This window comes from Lithobates pipiens, unplaced genomic scaffold (genome assembly GCF_037356315.1).
Source record: "Lithobates pipiens isolate NorthernLeopardFrog02 unplaced genomic scaffold, aLitPip1_a1.2 Scaffold_13, whole genome shotgun sequence".
Classification (NCBI taxonomy): domain Eukaryota; kingdom Metazoa; phylum Chordata; class Amphibia; order Anura; family Ranidae; genus Lithobates; species Lithobates pipiens.
Genome location: NW_027507718.1, coordinates 255,390,576 through 255,415,054, shown reverse-complemented (window position 1 = coordinate 255,415,054; position 24,479 = coordinate 255,390,576). Strand labels below are relative to the sequence as shown.

At 40.6% G+C, this 24,479-nt stretch overlaps 1 protein-coding gene across 2 annotated transcripts in view; it reads right to left on the bottom strand.

Annotated features, from left to right (window-relative positions):
- Nucleotides 1-24,479, bottom strand: part of CCSER1 (coiled-coil serine rich protein 1) — a 1,276,606-nt gene that overhangs the window by 831,926 nt on the left and 420,201 nt on the right. For both annotated transcript variants that reach the window (XM_077476557.1, XM_077476558.1), the window contains exon 4: nucleotides 19,216-19,306. In XM_077476557.1, the coding sequence (XP_077332683.1) occupies nucleotides 19,216-19,306 (91 nt within the window). The remainder of the gene's footprint in view (nucleotides 1-19,215; nucleotides 19,307-24,479) is intronic.

Here is a 24,479-nt window from a genome sequence, read left to right as displayed (position 1 = left end):
ACTAAGGTTTATGACACAAAAACATGGTAAAAGTATATATATATATATATATATATATATATATATATATATATATATATATATATATATATATATATATATATATATATATATATATATATATATATATATATATATATATACACTATACATATATGTATATATATATATATATATATATATATATATATATATATATATATATTGTGACAGAGCGAGGCTCTGTCCCTATGAAATTGGAGGAAAACGAGACGCAGACACAGAGTTTGCATATCTCCAGCCCTGTGTCTGGGTCTTGATGTTAACGAGCAGGGTGTGTGCCCAGCTGCATATAAGCCATATAAATGAAGGGCTGTTGGTGTGGAAGGTGGAGGAGTGTGAACAGCTTGCTGCTGGCTGAAGAGTGGTTTGCCCTGTGGGAGACTGTAGTTCGTGTAAGGGACTGGGAAAGGCTGACAACCTTGAGAGTCAGGAAGACTAAGGAAGTCGGTGAGTCCAGGGGGCTGGAAAGAGTTGACAAATCTGTTGGGAGCAAGCAGAGGAACTGTTGACAATTGAGAGCCAGGTGGCTTGGTATGTTCATTTGTGTGCTGAATGAATTTAAACCCCTGCGTGGGATTACTGGATGAACTAAATATTTTTGTTTTCTTATAATAAACGTGGGCTACCAGGCCCTTAACCATAAAACGCCTGCCTGATGTAGACTAAAACGTGCATCTACCAATTGTGCTTAATCACCCCAACATTACAAGTGGTGGAGAATGCGGGCATGTAGACGGTGGAATCCGGGTCCTTGCTCCACAGTGAGTCGCATCAGGAACTGCTGCTAGCTGTGTGTGGCAGCCAGGCGAACAGCATTGCGTATACGTTTATTTGATGGACTGTGTTGAATGCGGGTTGTGTACCTGTGAAGGAAGAATCAAACATCAGATTTTTTTTTTTTTCCTTTTCTCCTTCTTTGCTGAGAACTGTTACAAGCTGCTGTGTGCATGTGATTGCAAGGATGAGGCAGACAAAAAGCAAGAAGTTCATGTTTAATCAAGTTAAAGAGGATGTTGTTCCTGGCAGCCTGAGCCCAAAGGTGCCACAGCATGACGCAAGGAGGCCTCTGCGCTGCATCCGTTGTAGTGAGTGGGGACATGCTGTTGCCCATTGCCCCTTGTCACAGGAATGTTTGTGGAATAACCAAGCTGGATGGGAGGTTGATGAATTCTGGAGCTCATCTACTAATGATTGTGATCAGCTGTGTCCTCAGAAGTGGTATCCAATGGCAACGAGTGAGAGCCAGTCATGGAGGAGATGCCAAGAAGTGAGCTCAGCATGGTCTGAGAAGATGTCTCCACCTTGTAGGACCAGTAAAAAGGGGCCAGTGACATGTGAGACAGCGAATGAATGGTTCAAGCGGAATCGCAAAGAGTGGGGTGCACTGCAAGGGGCTGAGATCTTGGCCTCTGACTATGTGCAACCCATGCTGCCCACAGAGGAGGTGGGAGACTTCCTTGTAAGATTTGAAAAAGTTGCTGTAAAGAGAAAATGGCCTAGGGACCGGTGGCCAAAACTGCTGCAAACCTTATTGCGGATAGAGTTCCGGTCGGTTTACCATTTGATGGATGGGGGCCAGGATGACTATCGCAAGTTTAAAGAGGAAATCCTTCTTAGAGGAGAGTTCCATCGTATCATGGGCCGCCAGCAATGCTCCAGGATGGGAGAAGTGTCGCCGGAAGTCCTAGGAATTGGAAATCCAGAGAAACGTAAGGTTTTCTGTCATGGCCACTTAGGCAAAGGGGTCAGTCCAGAAAGGAGAGTATATCAGCCTGAATCCTGCATGAGGTATAGCCAACCAGCTTTGGAGCGCAAGTCTGCAGTTACCCCTAGCAACAAGGATCTTGTGTTACCTACAGGGGGCGTCAGTGGGTCCAGAAAGGCTGCAGTTTTGCTCCCTGGCCACATGGGGGAGTCAGCCTGTGGAGACACCACACCAGTGAGACAACGCACTCAAGTGAAGGCTATGACATCAGCTGCAGGAACTGGTAAGACTGTTTCAGTTTATGATGCTGAATCCAGTGAAGTGGGAGTATGTCCAGTGGGGAGATCCGCAGTACAAATGGACATAGACTTTCTGCATTGTGCTACCCAGAGCAGTGGGGAGGCGCAGCGTAAAGCCCAACTAGACGCAGGGCTAAAGACTGAAAAGGACATGGGGACTCTGCATATGCCTGCTATGATCCAGCAGATGGCTGGGAAAATTGAGCTAGGGGTGACCAAAACAGTGCTGGTACCATGTTCCCTAGTGACAGCTGCTGCAGGGTTGCCCAGGGAAACTTCCAAGGAGCTTGCAGTGTTAGAGCAGAGAGTTTCCCAGGTCAGCTATGGAGCTGCCCAAATAGGCAAAAGTACCCCTTTACAGAGAGCAGGTGCTGTGAAGAGTCGCTCAGAGGTTATGGTGGCTCATAAACAAACCACAAAAACAGCAGTTGTGTCTACATGTAATGAGAATGCTAATGATCGTACTAACAAAAGTGATACTATTGCTAAACGTGATGAGTGTAATGACATTGAAGCATGTATTTCTTGTAATGTCATATATGAGAGTGAGGTTGGTAATGTGTTCACTACCAGTGATGAGAGTAGGAGATCTCCCATGACAGGCAGAGGCACAGGATTGTCCATGGAAGTCTCAAGGGGTTTCCATGTGTTGGAGTCAGAGGCTGCCCAGGATGGCTCTGGTGCTATGCTGGTGGAACAAGGGGGGACTAATTCACACAGTGAGAGCGTGTGGGCGCAGCCCCACAACCCTACATGTAGCCCAGTGGGCAAGGGGTTAATTCAGCCTGCAAAAGTTGAGTGTACAAAGCTGAATGTGTCTGTAATGCCACCAGAAAAAGGTGTTCAAAATGGTGTGCTGCACCAAGCTTTAGGTGATGAAGCATCACCCCAATGCAACGTTGATAAAAGTATGGTGTTACAAAATGATGTATATAGAAGTGAGGAATGTGCAGTTAAAGCTAATGAATCCCATGTTTCTGTGCGGCTTTCTACAGCAGGTGATGCAACACTGTGGAACGCCCATGGTGGAACCACAGTGGACTGTGACAGCTGGGCCAAACAATTGCTAGCCATGCTGGATAGGGCTAGCTTAAGTAACAAGGGTGTGGACACAACTGCTATGCCAGACAGGGGGATCGCAGAGCCGCCGGTGGTTGAGGGCGTCCTGGTCCCTGCAAAGGTTGATGCCCTCCCCTCTGAAGAAACAGTTCAGGGCACTGGCATCGCAGATGTGTTGTCCACAGCTCCACAGCTAAATGATATTGAGTATCAAAGTGATAGTGTGACTTGTAATGACCTGCAGAGGCTCACCAACACTGGTGCAGAAGGGATAAGTGTGAGACATGTGTCTGACAGCTCTCCAGGGGAGCAACAAGCTGTGATGATGGGTACCTCCAAGGAGGATGAGGTCTCTTCAAATGTCTCACCCTCTCAACCTGCAGTCGCTGAGCCCCTCCATGTCTTGGACAGGGTAAAGGACCCTAGAAAGTTCTGTTGTTTAGACATGGGATGTTTAGAGATGACAGAAACCTTACTGGAAATGCTAGAGTTGGTAAAAATGAACTTGCTGTATACTTGGGTATCTCCACCGCAGTTGGACCAGGTGGTGCTGCGTAGCACCAATGGGTGGAGCCAAGTGGTACAGGCAGTGCTGGGAAACCTTGACCAACAGTGGAATTGGTGGGACCAATGGTTACCCATTTGGCACAGGATCTCCAGATTCTCTGTGAGCGTACTTCTAGTTATTGATTGGTATGGAAGGCACGCGAGAGAACTGCTTGAGATATCAGAGGTCTCTCCGTCTGATGCGGTGACTAGAAACATCTCTGCTGGTGTGGTCCGAGGTGTGGCGGAGCAGTTGTCAGTAGAGGGCGCAGATACTGCCTTACCCGCTAGGCCTCATGAGAAAGAACGGCCCAGAATGGACTCAGCAGTAGCAGAGATGCTTTCTGTCACTGGCCCAGAGGTACAAGTTAAGGTGCCTGGAGACACTGTGGAAGAAAGTGTTAATATTGGTTGCCATAACAATGTAATGTGTATACCTGAAAAAAATGGTTTATGCTTAGGTCAGGGTAGTTTGTTAGAACAGGTACCCATGGAGTGTTGGACAACGGGTGAGATGGAGCTGTGCTATGGTCCCGTCGGATGTAGCCCCTCCTCAGGTCTTCTTCTAACAAACACTGAATTGGAAAGCTGTGATCTGTTAAGAGTTCGTTCTGTAAACAATGATTTGGTTGCAGTGGGTACCAAGAGAAACTGTTTTAAACCTGAAATACAGATGGTGAAGGGTAAAATGGGTATTTGTAAGGTGAAAGGAGGGCTCAAGGAAGGCAGAGTTCCCCCAAGAAAAGTGAATAAGCCCAGGGACCCCAAAAGAAGAGGAAGGCTGAGTATAGGAAAATATAGGAACCTGTTAAGATCCAGGGGGGAATGTTCCTGGAAGCGCACCCGGAAAAAAGGTTGGGCCTACGTGGCTGACAGCCAGCACAGAGGTGTCCCAACCATCATGATGGGTGCTGGTGTTCCTCCCTCCGGATCGAAACAAAGGGGGGGGATATGTGACAGAGCGAGGCTCTGTCCCTATGAAATTGGAGGAAAACGAGACGCAGACACAGAGTTTGCATATCTCCAGCCCTGTGTCTGGGTCTTGATGTTAACGAGCAGGGTGTGTGCCCAGCTGCATATAAGCCATATAAATGAAGGGCTGTTGGTGTGGAAGGTGGAGGAGTGTGAACAGCTTGCTGCTGGCTGAAGAGTGGTTTGCCCTGTGGGAGACTGTAGTTCGTGTAAGGGACTGGGAAAGGCTGACAACCTTGAGAGTCAGGAAGACTAAGGAAGTCGGTGAGTCCAGGGGGCTGGAAAGAGTTGACAAATCTGTTGGGAGCAAGCAGAGGAACTGTTGACAATTGAGAGCCAGGTGGCTTGGTATGTTCATTTGTGTGCTGAATGAATTTAAACCCCTGCGTGGGATTACTGGATGAACTAAATATTTTTGTTTTCTTATAATAAACGTGGGCTACCAGGCCCTTAACCATAAAACGCCTGCCTGATGTAGACTAAAACGTGCATCTACCAATTGTGCTTAATCACCCCAACATTACAATATATATATATATATATATAAAAACACATATGCACTATATTGTCAAAAGTAATAGGATGCCTGCTTTGCACACCCATGAACTGTAATGGCACCCCAGTCTTAGTATGTAAGGTTCAATATTGAGTTGGCCCACCCATTGGAGCTGTAAAAGCTTCAACTCTTGGGAAGGCTGTCCACAGGGTTTAGGAGTGTGTCTATGGGAATGTTTGACCATTCTTCCAAAAGCGCATTTGTGAGGTCAGGCACTGATGTGGACAAAAAGGCCTGGCTTGCATTCTCTACTCTAATTAATCCCAAAGGTGTTCTATCGGGTTGAGGTAAGGACTATATGTGCAGGCCAGTAAAGTTCCTCCACCCCAAACTCGCTCATCCATGTCTTTATGGGCCTTGCTTTGTGTGCTGTTCCAAATCATTTGGTGGAGGGGGGATCATGGTGTGGAGTTGTTTTTTAGGGGTTGAGCTTGGCCTCGTAGTTCCAGTAAAGGGAACTCAAGGCGTCAGCATACCACATTTTGGACAATTTCATGCTTCCAACTTTGAGGGAACAGTTTGTGGATGGTCAAACTGGCATTTCGCCCCACCCATATGGGATTAATCATAGACATCTCTATGATTAAGATCTGATGGGTTGGGCAAAATGCATCAGAGACGGGACTCAGGAGGAGCTCAAGGCTGAGGCTGTTCACATTTCTTTTCACCTGTTGTACTAGCGGTGTGTGGCGTCTCTTAACTCCTCATACTTCCCTGCTTTTGAGCTTAAGCATAAAACAGCCCACATCCTTATATTGTTGTGAGATACGGGATCTACCAGAGCACCTTGAGCAATGCTATAGGTGGCTTTAAGACCAGGCTGTCATGAACCTGTCCAAGGCGTTTGACCAGACAAGAAAGCAGAACCAGAAAGAGGATGAGCTCATCTCTCTGTCACTCCGCTTTCCCCTCCCATCAGCATGCTTGTTAACCGAATAGCTCCTTCTAATGCTTCTCCCTCTTCTTCTCTGGGTTCGGCGAAAGGTCTGCAAAAGGCTGCTACCACGTCAAACTCAAGTACCTACACTGCTTATATAAAAACAATCCATTTATAATTGTAATAATGAATACAGAAATGAATTCTTTTTTGTATTTTATAGCTGCCAAGTGTTCTGCTTTAAGCTTTTTAACACAAAAGAAAACACAGTTTTAATATATGCTCTATACACCAGTGCATTAGATACCAGCTGTTATAGATTGCATGGTCACAGAGATTGTTGGTCATAAGTATAGACACCATAAAAATAGCCAGGGGTTGTATTAATTGAATCCATACCCTAGCTTTAACCTGAAATGGTCTGGCTAAAAGCTAGCTATATCATTACTGCTATATTACTTGAGGGTATGGATGTTTCTAAGTGCTTCATTGCATTTGTATAGCACATGGTTTCCAATAGGAGAACGTTTGCCATAGAATTATGCTAGTCACTGCTATATAGAAGTGTGTATATGTGTGCGTAGCCCACAGCAGAAATCAAATAGCACTTAATGGATTCACTTAGCAAAACATTCAATTTTAAACTTTCTAAAAAAAAAAAAGAGGAAAATTTGGGATTTCATCTTAAATGATCAATCTTTTCAGAAGGAAAAACACTTTTTATTTTAAATCACTCTTTTAGCAAGAACGCATTAGCTGGGGACAAAGAAGCAGTTTAAATGGAAAATCAAAATAACATTCAGGCATTCTGCTGCAGCATTGTAAAATGTTTAATTGGACAAGAAACACATTTGGTAATGTAATAACAGAACATTATTCTGCTTTGCAGCTGCTGACTAATGAAGTGAAAAGTATCCTTTAGCTTTAATATTTCCACATATTGAACATGATTATTCAGACAGCAGGCATGTTGTAGCATTATCTGGTTTCTTCTTTTTTTTCTAAAAGTCCAACTCAGTGTGAAGCATACATTCATGATGTGTTCTTGTAAAACTTCCATTCTAACTGGCAAATGCCTGTTTCTCCTCTTATAACATTGTAATAGTATGCACTTGGTCCATAGCTGTGCTTTGCAGACTGATTGCTGGGTGTCTGAGCCATGATAAGTTAGCATTACAGTAAAAACCTCAATCATGTAAAGAAATGCAAAGTGTATTTGAAAAATAATAATAATTAATTATTATTAAATAATATAATAACAAGTGTTTGTTATCCCAGCATTTCAAATTCCTGATATGTGCCTGCTGTACCATGTACTTGTATGAGAAAGGATCCTGTTCTCTTTGTGTTGCTTCCTTTGTGTGAAATGTCTGGTATTCCTGTCAGTCCCTCTGCTTTCCTATTAAAAACTGACCATACTAAGCAGGAGAGAACACCATAGTCAGTTCTCTAGCTGCTTCAGCCCCAGAAGATTTTACTCCCTTTCTGACCAGAGTACTTTTTGTGATTCTGCACTGCTTCACTTTAATTGAGAACTGCGTGGTCGTAAGACGTTGCACCCAAACAAAATTAATGTCCTTTTTTTCCCCCACAAATAGAGCTTTCTTTTGGTGGTATTTGATCACTTCTACAGTTTTTATTTTTTGCGCTATAAACCAAAAAAAAAAGCAACAGTGAAAAATTGTGAAAAACGCAATATTTTTAACTTTTTGCTATAATAAATATCCCCCAAAAATATAAAAAAAAATATTTCGATATATAGTTATTTTTATATATAGTTTAGGCCAATATGTATTCTTCTACATATTTTTGGTAAAAAAAATCGCAATAAGTATATATTGATTGGTTTGCACAAACCTTATAGCATCTACAAAATAGGGGATAGTTTTGTGGCATTTTTATTATTATTATTTTTTTTTACTAGTAATGGCCGCGATCTGCGATTTTTATTGGGACTGCAACATTATGGCGGACACGTCAGACACTTTTGACACATTTTTGGGACCAGTGGAATTTATACAGCGATCAGTGCTATAAAAATGCATTGATTACTGTACAAATGTCACTGCCAGGGAAGGGGTTAACACTAGGGGGTGATAAAGGGGTTAACTGTGTTCTCTAGTGTGTGTTCTAACCGAAGGAGGTGTGTAGGGGAGATGACAGATTGCTCAGAGAACCGTAAACACACACAGCATGCTTTCCCCCAATGATCACACTTGTTCTGACATGCCCCCCGCCCCCAAAACACCCTTTCACTGGCAACATCAGTGTGATATTGTTTCCCCCTTCCCCAGCTCTTATACAGCTGACAAAAGAAACATCAGAGGAATTGTGATCCACAAATAAAAAAAGGAAAAAAAGGATTTATAATGTTTTTTTTTTATATCTATACACAATTTTTTGCCTTTCATTTCTATTTTAAACTGGATGGGTTGCTTCATAATGTGATTGTTTACAATCACTTTAAATGTATTTATGCATAGAACTAATACAAGTACCTACCCCTTAAGGTCTGGTATAGACTGGGGGGGACTGGGGGGAGGGGGCCCACACCACTTTTCTTTTCAATAGCCGGATGCCGGCAGTTACAACTACTAGTCAATTTAAATCTGATTTAAAAAAAAAAAAATCTAAAGACTAAAGGGACCCCCCAGGCACTATATTTAACTACTTCCCATCCCGACCATAGTCATATGACACCCACAGAGAGAGCTCTTATTCTGGGCGGGCATCATATGACATCCTCCTCTTCTCTCCTGAGCAATGTCCGCTGCTCGTGACAGAGCAGGAACGTGGATCTGTGTGTGTAAACACACAGATCCATGTCCTGTCAGGGGAGAGGAGACAGATCGTGCGTTCCTAGTATATAGGATCGATCTTCTCCCCCAGTCAGTCCCATCCCCCCACAGAACACTACGTCAGGGAACACATTTAACTCCTTGAGTGCCCCCTAGTATTAACCCCTTCTCTGCTAGTGACATTTATATGGTAATCAGTGGCTAGAAGAATACATATTGGCTTAAACTGAGGAAAAAAAATGTTTTTTTTTTTTTAAATTGCGATATTAATTATAAATATTAGATTTATTATAGCAAAAATCAAAGAATATTGTGTTTTTTTCAAAATTGTCAGTCTTTTTTTGTTTATAGAGCAAAAAATATATACCACAGAGATGATCAAATAACACCAAAAAAATTATCATTTGGGTACAGTGTTGCATGACCGCGCAATTGTCATTCAAAATGTTACAACGCTAAAAGTTGAAAATTGGCCTGGGCAGGAAGGGGGTGAAAGTGCCCTGTATTGAAGTGGTTAACCACTTCAGCCCCGGAAGGATTTACCCCCTGCCTGACCAGAGCATTTTTTGCGAATTCGGCACTGCGTCGTGTTAACTGACAATTGCGCAGTCGTGCGATGTGACTCCCAAACAAAATTGACGTCCTTTTTTTACCACAAATAGAGCTTTCTTTTGGTGGTATTTGATCATCTCTGCAGTTTTTATTTTTTACGCTATAAACAAAAAAAGAGCGTCAATTTTGAAAAAAACGCATTATTTTTTACTTTTTGCTTAAATAAATATCCCCCAAAATATATAAAAATCATTTTTTTCCCTCAGTTTAGGCCAGTACGTATTCTTCTACATATTTTTGGTAAAAAAAATCACAATAAGCAGTTGTTAATTGGTTTGCACAAAAGTTATAGTGTCTACAACAGGGATATGCAATTAGCGGACCTCCAGCTGTTGCAGAACTACAAGTGCCATGAGGCATAGAAAGACTCCAACAGCAACAAACATGACACCCAGAGGCAAAGGCATGATGGGACTTGTAGTTTTGCAACAGCTGGAGGTCCACTAATTGCATATCCCTGGTCTACAAAATAGGGCATAGTTTTATGGCATTTTTATTAATAATTATTTTTTTTACTAGTAATGGCGGAGATTAGCAATTTTTATCATGACTGCGACATTTTGGCGGACACAATGGACAATTTTGACACATTTTTGGGACCATTGGCATTAATACAGCGATCAATGCTATAAAATTGCATTGATTACGGTAAAAATGTGACTGGCAGTGAAGGGGTTAACCACATGGTGGCAGTGTAGGGGTTAAGTGTTCCTAGGGGCATATTTCTAACTGTAAGGGGGCGTGGCTGTGTGTGATATCACATTAGTGTGCTGTTACTAGGCAGAATGGGGAGATGCTGTTTACATTGGCATCTCCCCGTTCTTGAGCTCCGTGACACGATCGTGGGTATTCCCACGGTGATTGAGTCCGCGGGACCCGCGACCACGGTCACGGAGCTCTCGGCAGGTGCGCGCGCACACGGCAGGAAATCAAAGTAATGTACAGTTACGTTACTTTGCCCAGCCGTGCCATTCTGCCGACATATTTATACAGGAGCCGGTCGGGAGCCGGTTAAAGGATTTTTTAAATTTTATTGTTGCACTTTAAGCATCATTAAAAATGCTGCTCCTGAAAAAAACAATTGTTTTTAGGATTTTTTTTTTTTTGGCATTGATCCCGCAGTACCCAGACCCATATACCCCTTTTATATATAAGCCTTCAAAATGGGCACTTTTGATTTTTCCTGTACGAATCCCAAGGACTTCAATGGGGCTCGGCGTTCGGTTAAAACTTTTCCGCTGTTTGGGAGTTCCACTGTGAATCGAAGGGGGGGGGGGGGGTGTTCGACCCATCATTACTTACTGTATGATGGATCAGTGAATGAGTTTAACAAAATAGGTAATTTGTCAAATGATCAGAGAGCAGCTGTAAATTTCAGTTTACTAAACAGGTGCAAAGATAAAAACAATCATAAAAACAGGTTCGGGATCACAACCCCAGGAACCCAAGAAGCTGAGGGAAATGAAGTTTCTCCTATATCCAAGTATGGTGAGTAAATAGACTCTCCCCTACATGAACATGACACTATAACTTGTTCTCAAAAGGTTCTAAATATTTGTAATATTTAAAATCACATATGGACATTTCATCACTGGAGAGGTGTTTCGTTTCTGACCATAGTTTCACTTATTTTGTGTAAATTCTTTTTAATTATATGGCTCAGAATAAGAACAATAGCAGGAGATACAGAAAACATTTTACCATTGCTCCAAGGCAAAATTTTACTTTTAATTTCTACTTGATTTGAATGCAAACACTTAAAGTTGAGTAGGAAGGCTCAAGTTTATAATTATTAGGATTATAGAAGGAAGCTAAAACGTATTACAACATGACAACTGAATCCGTTGTCAACCACTATATTAATGCCCATAGAACGTTTGTGTTGCAGGATATAGAAAAACATTATTGTGCCGCAAAAAACTACCTTGTAAGTTTTTTACTTTGGATTCATAATAGAGCCCCAGCATCATCACAAAATCCAAGTAACAGACATCAATCTGAAGATAAGAACTTCTGCTCTCTATGTGGGAGCAGCAGCTACTCTTGACAAATCCCCATCTTAGGTATAAGTACAGCAGGAGGCATGTTGGACCACTACTTATAGATAGCTGCTCTCACACAGACAGCAATGAACTTTATCTGCAGCTGAATTTGGAGGGACTGGATTTTATGCTGGTGCTAAGGCTCCATTATGACATACGTAGTTTGATTCTTGCTGTAATCTGATTGTAACTATAGCCTTCTACATAAACCTCATTTAGCCTTAAATGCTGGCAAAGAGACATGTGCACTGCAGAAAAATGTGTTCATTTTCATCTCACCTGTTTTTTTTTTTTCATTTTTTGGGTCATTCATTCTGATCGCAATTAGTAAATTAGAAAATTTTATAAATTCCTAATTTTGTAAATTCGAAAATTCAATAATCCGAAAGTAAGAAATAAAATCCAAAAAGTAACTAATAATAACTGACTATTAATTTCCCTGGCGGTATGATTATGTCAGATTTTTGATGCTCAAAGCATTTTATATTGTAGGCCTGTAATTCTTAGGAATAACACATAAACTAAATCTGTCCAAACAAAAGTCTAGTAGACATCCCAGGTATGATAAAGTTTGAAACACTAAATCATAAATTATAATATAATAAATAACTATAAATAATTATAACAAAAAATAATATAATACAAATTATTCAATAATGTAATCAAATCAAAAACACTGAAATTTTCTAAGTTGCAGAATTGTCACTGTCATTACTTTCAGTGTTTGATGATGGATTTCCCCATGAATCACTATCACTCAATTCTGCAAGTGATTCTAATTTATTATTGCTGTTTTCTTGCTGGTTTAAAAACGCTTTTGATGTAAAGTCGCAACGCTCACAGGGAATAGAGCTCGGCACTGTGATGAATCGAGCGGAGGACACGGCTCACACACACATAGGGGAGACATCATAGGATCCTGGGGACAAGTAACTTTGTGGATCCTGTGATGCGATCCCGAGTGTGGCTCGGGTTACTGCTTTTGGTACTGAAAATTCACCCCGAGTCATTCTCAGAAACACCAATAAGGAGGTTAAATTATATATATATATATTGGAATTTCCTTTCAAATTTGGGAATTACCTGAAATAACGAATGCCACATCTAAACAAATGGAACAAAACAAATTAATAATAAATAATAATAAAACCGTTATTAATAATATTATTATTGTCATTTATTATTATTATTAATGCATTACGTCCTATTCGTTTAAATGCGGCATTCAGGTAATTCTTCGATTAGGTATATCGGGTAATTTACTATCAGATATATCAGTCTGGATGTCACACCACTTCCTCAAACTCAGTCTATCCAAAACTGAACTTATAATTCTTCGCCTGATCTCTCTGTCAAAATCGATGGCACAGCTATAAACCCATTCTTGCATGCCAAGGTTCTAGGTGTAGTCCTGGACTCTAAACTCTCCTTTAAGCCCCATGCCCAATCACTGTCCAAAATTTGCCGCCTCAACTTCCGTAACACCTCCAAAATATGCCCCTTTCTAACCAATGACACAACAAAGCTCATAATTCAGTTCCTGGTCATCTCTTGCCTCAACCACTGCAACTCCCTCCTCACTGGATTACCTTTACATAATCTATCATCCCTTCAATCCATCATGGATGCTGCTGCCAGACTCATCCACCTTACCAATCGCTCTGTGTCTGCTACTCCTCTCTGTCAATCCCTCCACTGGCTTACGCTCACCCAACAAATTAAATTCAAAATACTAACAGCTACTTACAAAGCCATTCACAACTTAGCCCCCAGCTACATCACTATCCTAGTCTTTAAATACCAACCTAATCGTTCTCTTTGTTTCCTTTAAGAACTCCTGTTCTCTAGCTCCCTCGTCACCTCCTCCCATGCTCGCCTCCAGGACTTTTCCAGAGTCTCTCCAATCCTATGGAATGCCTTACCCCAATCTGTCCCCATAACTACTACTATTAGCTTTTAGACAATCCCTGAAAACCCTTCTGTTCAGAGAAGCCTACCCTACCCACACCTAACAACTGTATTTTCATTTTCTCCATCAGCTCACCCCCCACAGTTATTACCTTTCATTCCACTTGACCCTCCCTTCTAGATTGTAAGCTCAAACAAGCAGGGCCCTCTGATCCCTCCTGTATTGATTTGTATTGTAAGTTTACTGTCTGCCCCCCATGTTGTAAAGCGCTGGGCAAACTGTTGGCACTACATAAATCCTATATAATAATAATAATAATTTCCGAATATTCTGAAAAATTTGTTATACAGGTTTTTGATAATTCGGGTGTTTCCGAATTAACAAATTTGTCAAAATTTGTTAAAAAAATTATTTGGAACCAAACAAATTGCACAAGTCTACTAGCAAACCTAAACTAACGAATCTCAACTAACCAGAGCTAAGTGCAATTGAATGATGTGCATAGTTTAATATAATCATACATAAATTAGTTTAAACATTTACGTGCAAGAATAAAGCAATGCTTTATGTTTTGTCCATTTGAAATTTGAAATGCCAAAAAGACTTCTGAGAAAACTTTGCAACAATTAGCAGGGTGTCATCCTGATAAATTACTAATATCTACAGCCAAACCTATAAGTCTTGGTTTAGTTGACCTTTATTCTACATTACTAGTGGTCACTCTAGAAAATATTATAGTATTATTATTATTATTATTCAGGATTTATATAGCGCCAACAGTTTGCGCAGAGCTTTAAAATATGAGGGCAGACAGTACACTTACAATACAAATCAATACAGGAGGGATCAGAGGGCCCTACTCGTTAGAGCTTACAATTGAGAAATAGTATGATGAATGTGGAAGAGAACAGGGATACTTAAATAATAAGTGCAAAACAGGATTTGAAGGAATCTCACTTGGGCAAAGGATTGCCATGTCAGGACAACAATCAACACATTCCATTACATTGCAGCAACTGATAATAGGATTTTGCTGCCAGTGATGGGCCTGCATGTCCATTTGTGGCCATTTTTACCAATGTACAGTATATATATTTTCTTTTTCTCTGAGAATTGTGCTTGGAGTTTTGAACTTTTACAAAAAGACCTGCTTCTACTTTGGGGCTCAGTGTTTACAGACTAGGTGTGTATGTACTAAATGTGTACATATTTTTTTCTTGAAAAAAGGAGAACGGGTTAATAAAGGATAGGTTCAAATTTGGTAACTCGTTATATGGTACACTGTATTTTGGATGTAACATGTTACCAAAAGAACACCTACCTGCATCCCTCCGATTCCCCACTGTGACAGCATTTGGGGGATATTCTCCCCACACCACTGTCACAATTTTAGAAAGCATGGCCCTGCAGGGCTCTGCCCTCATGGCCAGGTGATTCTTTCACAGCAATCTGTGAATGAATGAAATACAGCTACTATCTACTACCATGGCAGATGGCTTGTAGTTCTCAATCAAAAGGGGGGGCACTGGTGAGTTCTCTTGTAGTTCATTGCATTCCAGTAACTGTCTGCCCATACAGGAGTCCGGTGCCCGGAATGTAGATTAGGGGCCAGGCACATGCATTAGGGGGGTGCCCTTGCACCCCCCGTATGGAGCGGCCACCACGGGGTTCCAGTAAATGCCTCCTTGTGCACCATAGTTTTCCCCTGCTGCCCACACCTGCCTGTGTGCCCCCACAGTGCTGCTGGCTTCCCTCCTTTCCTTCCCACTGGCAGTTGCAAGCACACAACAGGATCCTTCAGGATGGAGAGTGTGGGAAGTGTCCGGAAAATGTCACAATTACCAGCCCCTTCCTTCCCTGAATAGACACACTGAGTGATCTGCACTGATCCCTCATTGTGTTCATTCCTAATTGAAGCATAGTAAACAGGGTTTTTTTTTTGGAGGGGGGGCGCTGTCAGGTTGCCTGTATGGGGCCCTGTAGTTTCTAAGAGCAACCCTGGTGAGCTGTCAGTAAAAGCACAGTTACAGTTCTGAGGGCATCGATGGAACGCTCCTTAGAACAAGACAGACAAATTTCTGCTGCAGCTGGAATCTAAGGTACACTTGCCCTGTTGCCACATTTATGCTTTAAGGGGTTCAATAATGTAAAAATACAGCACTTTAATAAACAACAACCTTACCGAACAAACCAGAAAACCTTATAGAATAGTGTTTCTTACTACTATATTTATAAATAGTTACCACTTAATAACCATTGGTCAATTATATAAAATAAAACTGTTCTTTAAAATAAGTATATTAGAAAACAAAGTTTTTCAGTTTAACTCACTAGTAGAAACATTCTGGTAATAAAAAAGCAGACAGAAGCAAATGAATGCTGCTTTTAAAAACAGCCTAAATGTTTTATAGTTTCTAATGGCAGCGTTGTTTAGATTTCTAAATCAATTCTATAGACATTTTTGTCTAAGTTTCTGACGCTGGCAGAACTGCTAATATGCAAATAAACCAATCTCCTAAACCAGACACCCAGAATAATTTATTGGCTGTGCCACTCACCTTTAAGATAATTGGGAATTAGTTGAATTCCTGCTATGTCTGTGCTTTTGGACAGACACATGAAGCACTGGAAGAAGCTAGTTTATAGAGGCACAGGTTTTTTTTTTCCTAATTGAGGCCTGATTAACTATGCCGAGACATGCTGAGAATAAGGATAGGTCCTTTAATTCTCTCATATGTAGAGCGTGGGTTTGGGGATCCTCTAAACAAATGTTTTTCACTGTCTACTGCTTTTATTGTAGTTTTTGTGGATTTGGTCAGTTTAGGTTTACATGTACCAAAACATTGTTAACAAGAAGATTTTTGCCCATACAGAGCAAAGCAACATGGTTTACTTTAATGCTGAACTCTCTAATAGCTTATATTATGTTTCCTTTCCCTTTCATCAAAAAGTGACAAAAAACTGGAACTTCCAGGTATGAAAAACCTGTGGGGTGGATTTACTAATGAAAGATTGGCAGTTGCACTTTGCAAGTGTATTTGCTCCAGAGCTTAATAAATGAACAGAAGCTCTGTTGACTTCCACCATCCAATCATATGCAAGCAAAAATGCTGTTTTGTTATTTTTATCTTGCACGTGATTGGGTGTTCTTTGCAAAGTAAAACTTTACCTAATTTATTAAGCTCTGGAGCATTTGCACTTGCAGAGTGCAACTGCACTTTGCAAAGTGCAGTCTATTTGCCTTTGCCTAGTAAATCCACCACTGTGACACTGGGGTTGATTTACCAAAGGCAAATAAGGTGTGCAATTTGCAAAGTGCAGTTGCACTCTGCAAGTGCAGTTGCCCCAGAGCTTAGTAAATTAGGTAAAGCTACACTTTGCCAAAAATACCCAATCACATGCAAGGAAAAAAAACAGCATTCTTTCTTGCGTATGATTGGACAATGGAAGTCAGCAGAGCCTCTGCTTATTTACAGAGCTCCGAAGCAACTGCTCTTGCAGAGTGAAACTGCATTTTAATTGCCCTTAGTAAATCAACCACACTGTCCCTTCCTCTCATGAGCCAGAGCTGGTGTTTGATGATTGGCTGCTCAGGCACTCAGTGCTGTTACTTGGAGGCTCCAAGTTGTGTAAGCTCCATGTTATGATTTCCAGCTTACACAGGGCTTTCTTGGTGCCCAAACTGAGCCTTAGAGAAGTGAAGGGATGAGAAGTAAAATTTGTGCAGTATACAGTGCCTTGCGAAAGTATTCGGCCCCCTTGAACTTTTCAACCTTTTGCCACATTTCAGGCTTCAAACATAAAGATATAAAATTTTTATTTTTTGTGAAGAATCACCAAGTGGGACACAATTGTGAAGTGGAACGAAATCTATTGGATTTTTGAAACTTTTTTAACTAATAAAAAAATGAAAAGTGGGGCGTGCAAAATTATTCGGCCCCCTGCGTTAATACTTTGTAGAGCCACCTTTTGCTGCGATTACAGCTGCAAGTCGCTTGGGGTATGTCTCTATCAGTTTTGCACATCGAGAGACTGAAATTCTTGCCCATTCTTCCTTGCAAAACAGCTTGAGCTCAGTGAGGTTGGATGGAGAGCGTTTGTGAACAGCAGTTTTCAGCTCTTTCAACAGATTCTCGATTGGATTCAGGTCTGGACTTTGACTTGGCCATTCTAACACCTGGATACGTTTATTTGTGAACCATTCCTTTGTAGATTTTGCTGTATGTTTGGGATCATTGTCTTGTTGGAAGATAAATCTCCGTCCCAGTTTCAGGTCTTTTGCAGACTCCAACAGGTTTTCATCCAGAATGGTCCTGTATTTGGCTGCATCCATCTTCCCCTCAATTTTAACCATCTTCCCTGTCCCTGCTGAAGAAAAGCAGGTCCAAACCATGATGCTGCCACCACCATGTTTGACAGTGGGGATGGTGTGTTGAGGGTGATGAGCTGTGTTGCTTTTACGCCAAACATGTCGTTTTGCATTGTGGGCAAAAAGTTTGATTTTGGCTTCATCTGACCAGAGCACCTTCTTCCACATGTTTGGTGTGTCTCCTAGGTGGCTTGTGGCAAACTTTAGACAAGACTTTTTATGGATATCTTTGAGAAATGGCTTTCTTCTTGCCACTCTTCCATAAAGGCCAGATTTGTGCAGTGTACGACTGATTGTTGTCCTATAGACAGACTCTCCCACCTCAGCTGTAGTTCTCTGCAGTTCATCCAGAGTGATCATGGGCCTCTTGGCTGCATCTCTGATCAGTCTTCTCCTTGTCTGAGCTGAAAGTTTAGAGGGACGGCCAGGTATTGGTAGATCTGCAGTGGTCTGATACTCCTTCCATTTCAAAATGATCGCTTGCACAGTGCTCCTTGGGATGTTTAAAGCTTGGGAAATCTTTTTGTATCCAAATCCGGCTTTAAACTTCAGACAACAGTATTACTGACCTGCCTGTTGTGTTCCTTGGTCTTCATGATGCTTTCTGCACTTTCAACAGAACCCTGAGACTATCACAGAGCAGGTGCATTTATACAGAGACTTGATTACACACAGGTGGATTCTATTTATCACCATCAGTCATTTAGGACAACATTGGATCATTCAGAGATCCTCGCTGAACTTCTGGAGTGAGTTTGCTGCACTGAAAGTAAAGGGGCCGAATAATTTTGCACGCACCACTTTTCAGTTTTTTATTTGCTAAAAAAGCTTAAATTATCTAATAGATTTCGTTCCACTTCACAATTGTGTCCCACTTGTTGGTGATTCTTCACAAAAAATTAAAATGTTATATCTTTATGTTTGAAGCCTGAAATGTGGCAAAAGTTTGAAAAGTTCAAGGGGGCCGAATACTTTCGCAAGGCACTGTAGATGGATGACGCAAAAGAGAAATTGATGCTTGTCCCTGCATAAGTTAATTTTAAGCATGCAAAAGAACATCTTAAATGCACTCTCATATTTGTCATTAAAGTGACTTACTTGTACATCATTGCAGAACATACAAATTGGTGGGAGGAACCACCGCATGGAAGAATTAATTTAACCCACCTGGAAGGGTTGAATACTTGCTGCAGCTGCTTGTTTGCTGGAAAGGTATGCCCTATTTCTTATAACTGTGGTGAATATGTATAAAAATATGGAAATTACAATCATCCCTCATTATTTTAGGTTTCCTTCATTGCGGGATAAATAAGCACTAATCACTAATCCTTGCAGACATAAGACAACCATATAATAGTCATGGAGAGAATTGTACAATATGTTCCATAGCACTGTATGACTAACAAACACATTATTCCATTTTGCTTACCTTTTCGAAGCTGCTGTTCTTCTGTAAACTCCAGGTCAAGCATAAGATCATCTTCATCCAATTCACAGGACCCCAAATTGTTTAACACATCCTAGAGAGAGAGACAAGAAGATGCTAAAACATCCAAAGAAGCCCAGGTTGTCCTCACACATTTTAGGAATAGTCAGATTTTACATTATCACTGCCACCAGGGTCCCATAAAAGTGATAAAAGAAAATTTATTTCTCTGCAGAAATGCAACACACTGGAATATGTATGCAATGGACTGAAATAACAACACCACACCATATCTTTGCAAGGAACCTGTACTGTTTTGTGATCCTGTTTAAAACCTAATCATATTTCCCCCAAGGACTGTGTAGCTACAATTTAAATTCAAGCAACGAAAAATGTAAAATATGTACCATCATTTGCAAACAACAAATTATTTTAAACAGAGCAGCTAAAGATAAAAACTGTACACAATACACAATGTCAAGGTGCAATGAATGAAGGTGCAGCTCAGTCTCTGATATATGAAAATACTCAAACACAAAAATTGCCTGCGGGACTTTAAAGGAGCTGCACCTAAAAACAGCAAATCACAGCATTCTTAAAGGGTCCATTTTGTATTCAAATACATAATTAAAATCATATTAAAATTACATTAAAAATGATGAGCAGTTGTATCATAACATATATTTATATATAAATAGCCAGTTGATATCCTAACACGCAACGTGTTTCTTGAAGCAACATTTACTTCTTCAGAAGATAGTAATATTTAATATTATTTCTGTAAAGAACCCATGTCAATAAAAGATAACTGGTCTTCATGTTGATTCATATGCAATTATAAAATATTTATATGCAATATTTTATCTTTATTCAAGGCCAGGACATCAAGGACATGCCCCTTGGGTGTGCGATTAAACCCCCTGTGCTCACCGAAGAATGCTGCAGAGAATGGTTGTTCTCTACAGTAGTCAAGCCCCACCCACCACAAGACCAAACCAAATACACCTGCCAAAAATACATGTACTCAGAGAATTCTAAAAACAGCTTTGGGGACTCTGGGGTGAGACTGAAGGTGTGAGGTTGCAATGAAGAAGGAAGTGGGCTTTAAGACCTTACCCAGCCAAATCTGTTAAAGGGTTAGTTTACCTTTATCAAAAAGAAACACTACGCGGTCACACTCCACCATACCCTATACTGATCAGATCTAACAACCATGCCTCTCCTTTGGCAACATATGGCTCTATCCTCCTTTACTACTATTATTGAGCAGCCATTGGGACAAGCACTATAGGAGAGAGCACATTTCTTTTCCCGGAACCAACAATGAGCAGAGCGCTCCCTCTCTCTTCCATATTGCAGCTGCTGAGCTCATCAGAGCTTACAAAGAGGGAGAGCGCATGGTTCATGCACAGATCATGGGAAAAGAATGGGAGCACCTAGAGAGTGTTCATACTACCAACCACTCTATTAAAGTAGTGAGACTGGAGGAAGCAATGTAAAGGAGTAGCATTTTTTCCAGCCAGTTTCTATTATTGGAAATATGGCCCACAGATGTTTAACTGCAAAAGAAGCATGGCTATAAGATCTGATGAGCATAGGGTGTTGCTACAGTGTAGTGTGACTGTATAGAGTTCTTTGTTTTGTTTTTTTGTTTTTTTTAAAAGGTAAGATAACTGTTTAAAGATTATGATCCATGTAAAAAAAAACAGGAAAATTACAATTTAAATAGTAACTAGAAACCTATGATTACAGTGAAGTGAAAAAAAAAAAAAAAAAAAATATATATATATATATATATATATATATATATATATATATACACACAACAAACACGTACAAAATACATGAAACATTACAAATACTACAAAAAAAAACTATATAAAAAAAAAAAGAAGTGAATATCTAACTATTGTTATATACAGCTATTTTGTTTAGGCAAGCAACATGACTGGGCATCTGTCACTGAGTGTGTTAAAAGGGCAGGACTAATGAAGATTGATTGCATTCGCTCCAAGTTGACAAGTGCGGCTTCTCTACTTGTCTAGTTAAAAGCAATGGTTACATTTATGTGATAATTCCCTCTAGAATTGTTACATTCTATCTCTAGCTACAAAGACATATGTATTTCCCATGTTCCTCAGATCCATGTACGCACCAAGAACTTAGCTTACCTTAGTTAAAAGTTTGCATTTTGTGAAAAAAACTATTTATGCATTATTCACATAATTCTGTAGAAAAAAAATATGCATTTTTTTTTTTTGCCACAGGAGCCTGGAAAGCATTGCACCCATGATCAGTAGATCACAAGGACAATGTGTGCAAGTGCAATGCCAGGCTCCTGAAGACTCACATTATAGCTATCTAACCATACCTTCTGGTACCTTCACGGGCAGGCAGTCACTGAAGAGAAGGAAGATCAATGAACCACAAGAGAACTCAGTTCATTGAGAACTACAAGCCATGTCCAATGGAAGACTGTAGTTGTAGTTCATTCATTCACAGAACTCTGTGAAGCCAGTGCAGAGCATATTACACATAACACCCTAAATGTGGGGGTAACATGCTTCTAAAGGTGAACTTGTCCTTTAAACCAGTAGTTTGGAGACTGGTTCCCATCATCTACATTTAGTGCTGGAGTATTACTGAATATTAAATATGTCTTATAAAATAAGCAAGCCATAATTGGCTGTACATTAAAAAGCCATCCAGTAAATAATCTCATTGAAGTTTATCTAACACCCCCCCCCCCCCCCCCCCAAAAAAAAAGGAATATATATATATGGCAGCTTACTAGTCCTTAGATGTGGTGACTGTATTTGTTTTATTTAAAAAAAAAAATTTACATTCTCCCTTTATTTTCAATTGCTGATCCTGCAAACAATAAATTAATTATATCTTTGTGTTTACACCCATAAGTACATGGTATCAAGGGAGTGAAAGTTGAAAAAGAAATAATGATGTATAGCCCATCTTTTTTTTAAGTTGGAATTTTGGAACCAAACAGCACATTTCTGGCAAGATTAAAAAATGGTATTTGCACTTAAAATATTTTTAGGCTCCTTTTGCATGCAGCGTAGTCCACTTAGATCAGGGGATCCAAGAGCAGACCTGAATCTGAGCAGAATCTGAGCTGAATGGGAGAGATGTCATTTTTTTACATCCATGCCCGGAATTTTGTGTCTGGTGGACATGAGCAGACATGTGCTAGCTCTATTGGGGGTCCGACATAAACTGAGCCCTCTGTCTATTTACATAGGGCTACCACCGATCCCTCACTTTAGGTTCAGAAAAAAGAAAAGGGATGTAGTCCTTTTCCGTTTTAATGCAGGACCTGAACAGTCTCGGAGGTGGACAGGTGTAAATTGTCCACATCTGCTTGTCCATAGAGATGTATTGAGCTTTCAATCAGGTCCGCTTAAAAAACTGAAAGACAGACCTGATCAGAAGGCCTGTGTGAAAGGGACCTTAACTTGAAAAAAATTAAAATTAATGTAGCCACGAGTGGCGGCCCGTCCATTAGGAGTGCACAGGTGCCACCCCCATCCAAGCGTCCGGCCCCCTAATCTACATGTGGGGACCACACACATGGATTTCAATGTTTCTTTTTTTATTTTTACACATGATTAGAGCCAGAGGCTCTATAAAAATAGACTCCAAAAAAGGGTGGGCTTGGGTGAGGAGTACTGCGCACTGAGCCCACCAATTTGTGTGACAATAGTGAATAAATATTCACTAATTTCACACTGATTATCCTCCCAGCCAATCAAGAACAAGGTCCTGAGACCCATCACCCCATAGGCTGAAAGGACAGGCAATCCTATTGGCCATCTAGAAGGAGGAGAGAGGAGACGCATGGCCGCCGTGAGGAGAGACACACGAGATGCCACCTGCCGCCCCCCGGAGGGAAGCACTGCCCACTTGATGGGGTAAGTGTGGGGCTGACCGACCAACATGGGGGTTGGGTGTAGGTGAACCAACCCACGGGGGGGATGGTGGGATGTGTGTGGATGACCCGACCAGGGGGTGGCTGTGGGTGCATTGTTCGCCCCCCCAAAAAAAACACCAGTGGTCGCCACCTAAGGGACTGGCGGTCCTCTATAATGTTACATTTTTGTATTGAGTTTCAGCTATGCAAAGGGGTTGATTGACTCTGAGAGGTGAAGATGTACTCACAATAGGCTAAAAGTCTTCTAAAGCACACTGACCCTATCTGGAAACTACTAGAGAAGCCAGATGGTCAACCTGGGCACACTGCTCTTATTTATTTGTGATCCCCAATGATTTGTGAATTGAGAGAGGTAAGCCTGGCTGAATATTGAGATATTTATCCTGATTTACTAAACCATTTGAGCATGTTCACTTTGTAAGGGAATTGTCACTTGGCTCAGTGAATACGGTCAATATTCACTGTGCAAAGAAAACCAAATCACCTGCTTGGAATATTTGAAAAACAGGATTTTTGTTCTTACATGATTGGACACAGCTTTCCTACACTCCCTATGTTAAGTGTAAATCCTCCTGCAGAGGGAGCAAGCTTTTTACCTTTGTAAATTTGGGTCAATGTTTAAAAATACTGTGCATGGCTGTACTAGTACCATTTCAAGATTCACAACTAGTAAAATAGACGTCCCCTAGAACTGCTTAAATAGTAACATTTTTCTTCTAAGGTACTTTAATTGCAGATCTGCAGCCCTTATTCTCCCTCAGCAAATAAACAGAAACAATAAACATTCTCTTATAAAAGCTCGAAGACTAAAAAAGAGCAATGCCTTATCATTACATGGAAGAATGATACCATGTTGCATCTATTTCTTTGTCCTGGGTGAAATGAAACAAGACGCTACACTGAATAGCTAAATAATTCATACAATTGCTAGAATTTTCACACAAGAGATACAATTATATATAAATACAGAAGAGAAACAAAGCTATAGACATAGAATCATAATAGAGATAGTAAATTGATTTTAGCTCACAGACTTTTGGAATAAACAGACTTTATGAAGATGCAGATTTGAAGTTTTTACCATTGTTCCTGTACTGAAATTTACTTCGCCATATTAAAGAAAATTACAAACCTGAAGATGTTTAAAATAGATAAACTCTAAAATCACAAAAATAGGCCAATTAACATCTGACTACTAAAGTGAATTACAAGTGACCATAATTGCCTGTGAGTACGCATCATAGGCAAGTGTGAAAAGAAAATAGAAAACTCTAGTTGAAGACATTTTTCTCGTTCATTAAAAGAATTGGAAAGTTTACAA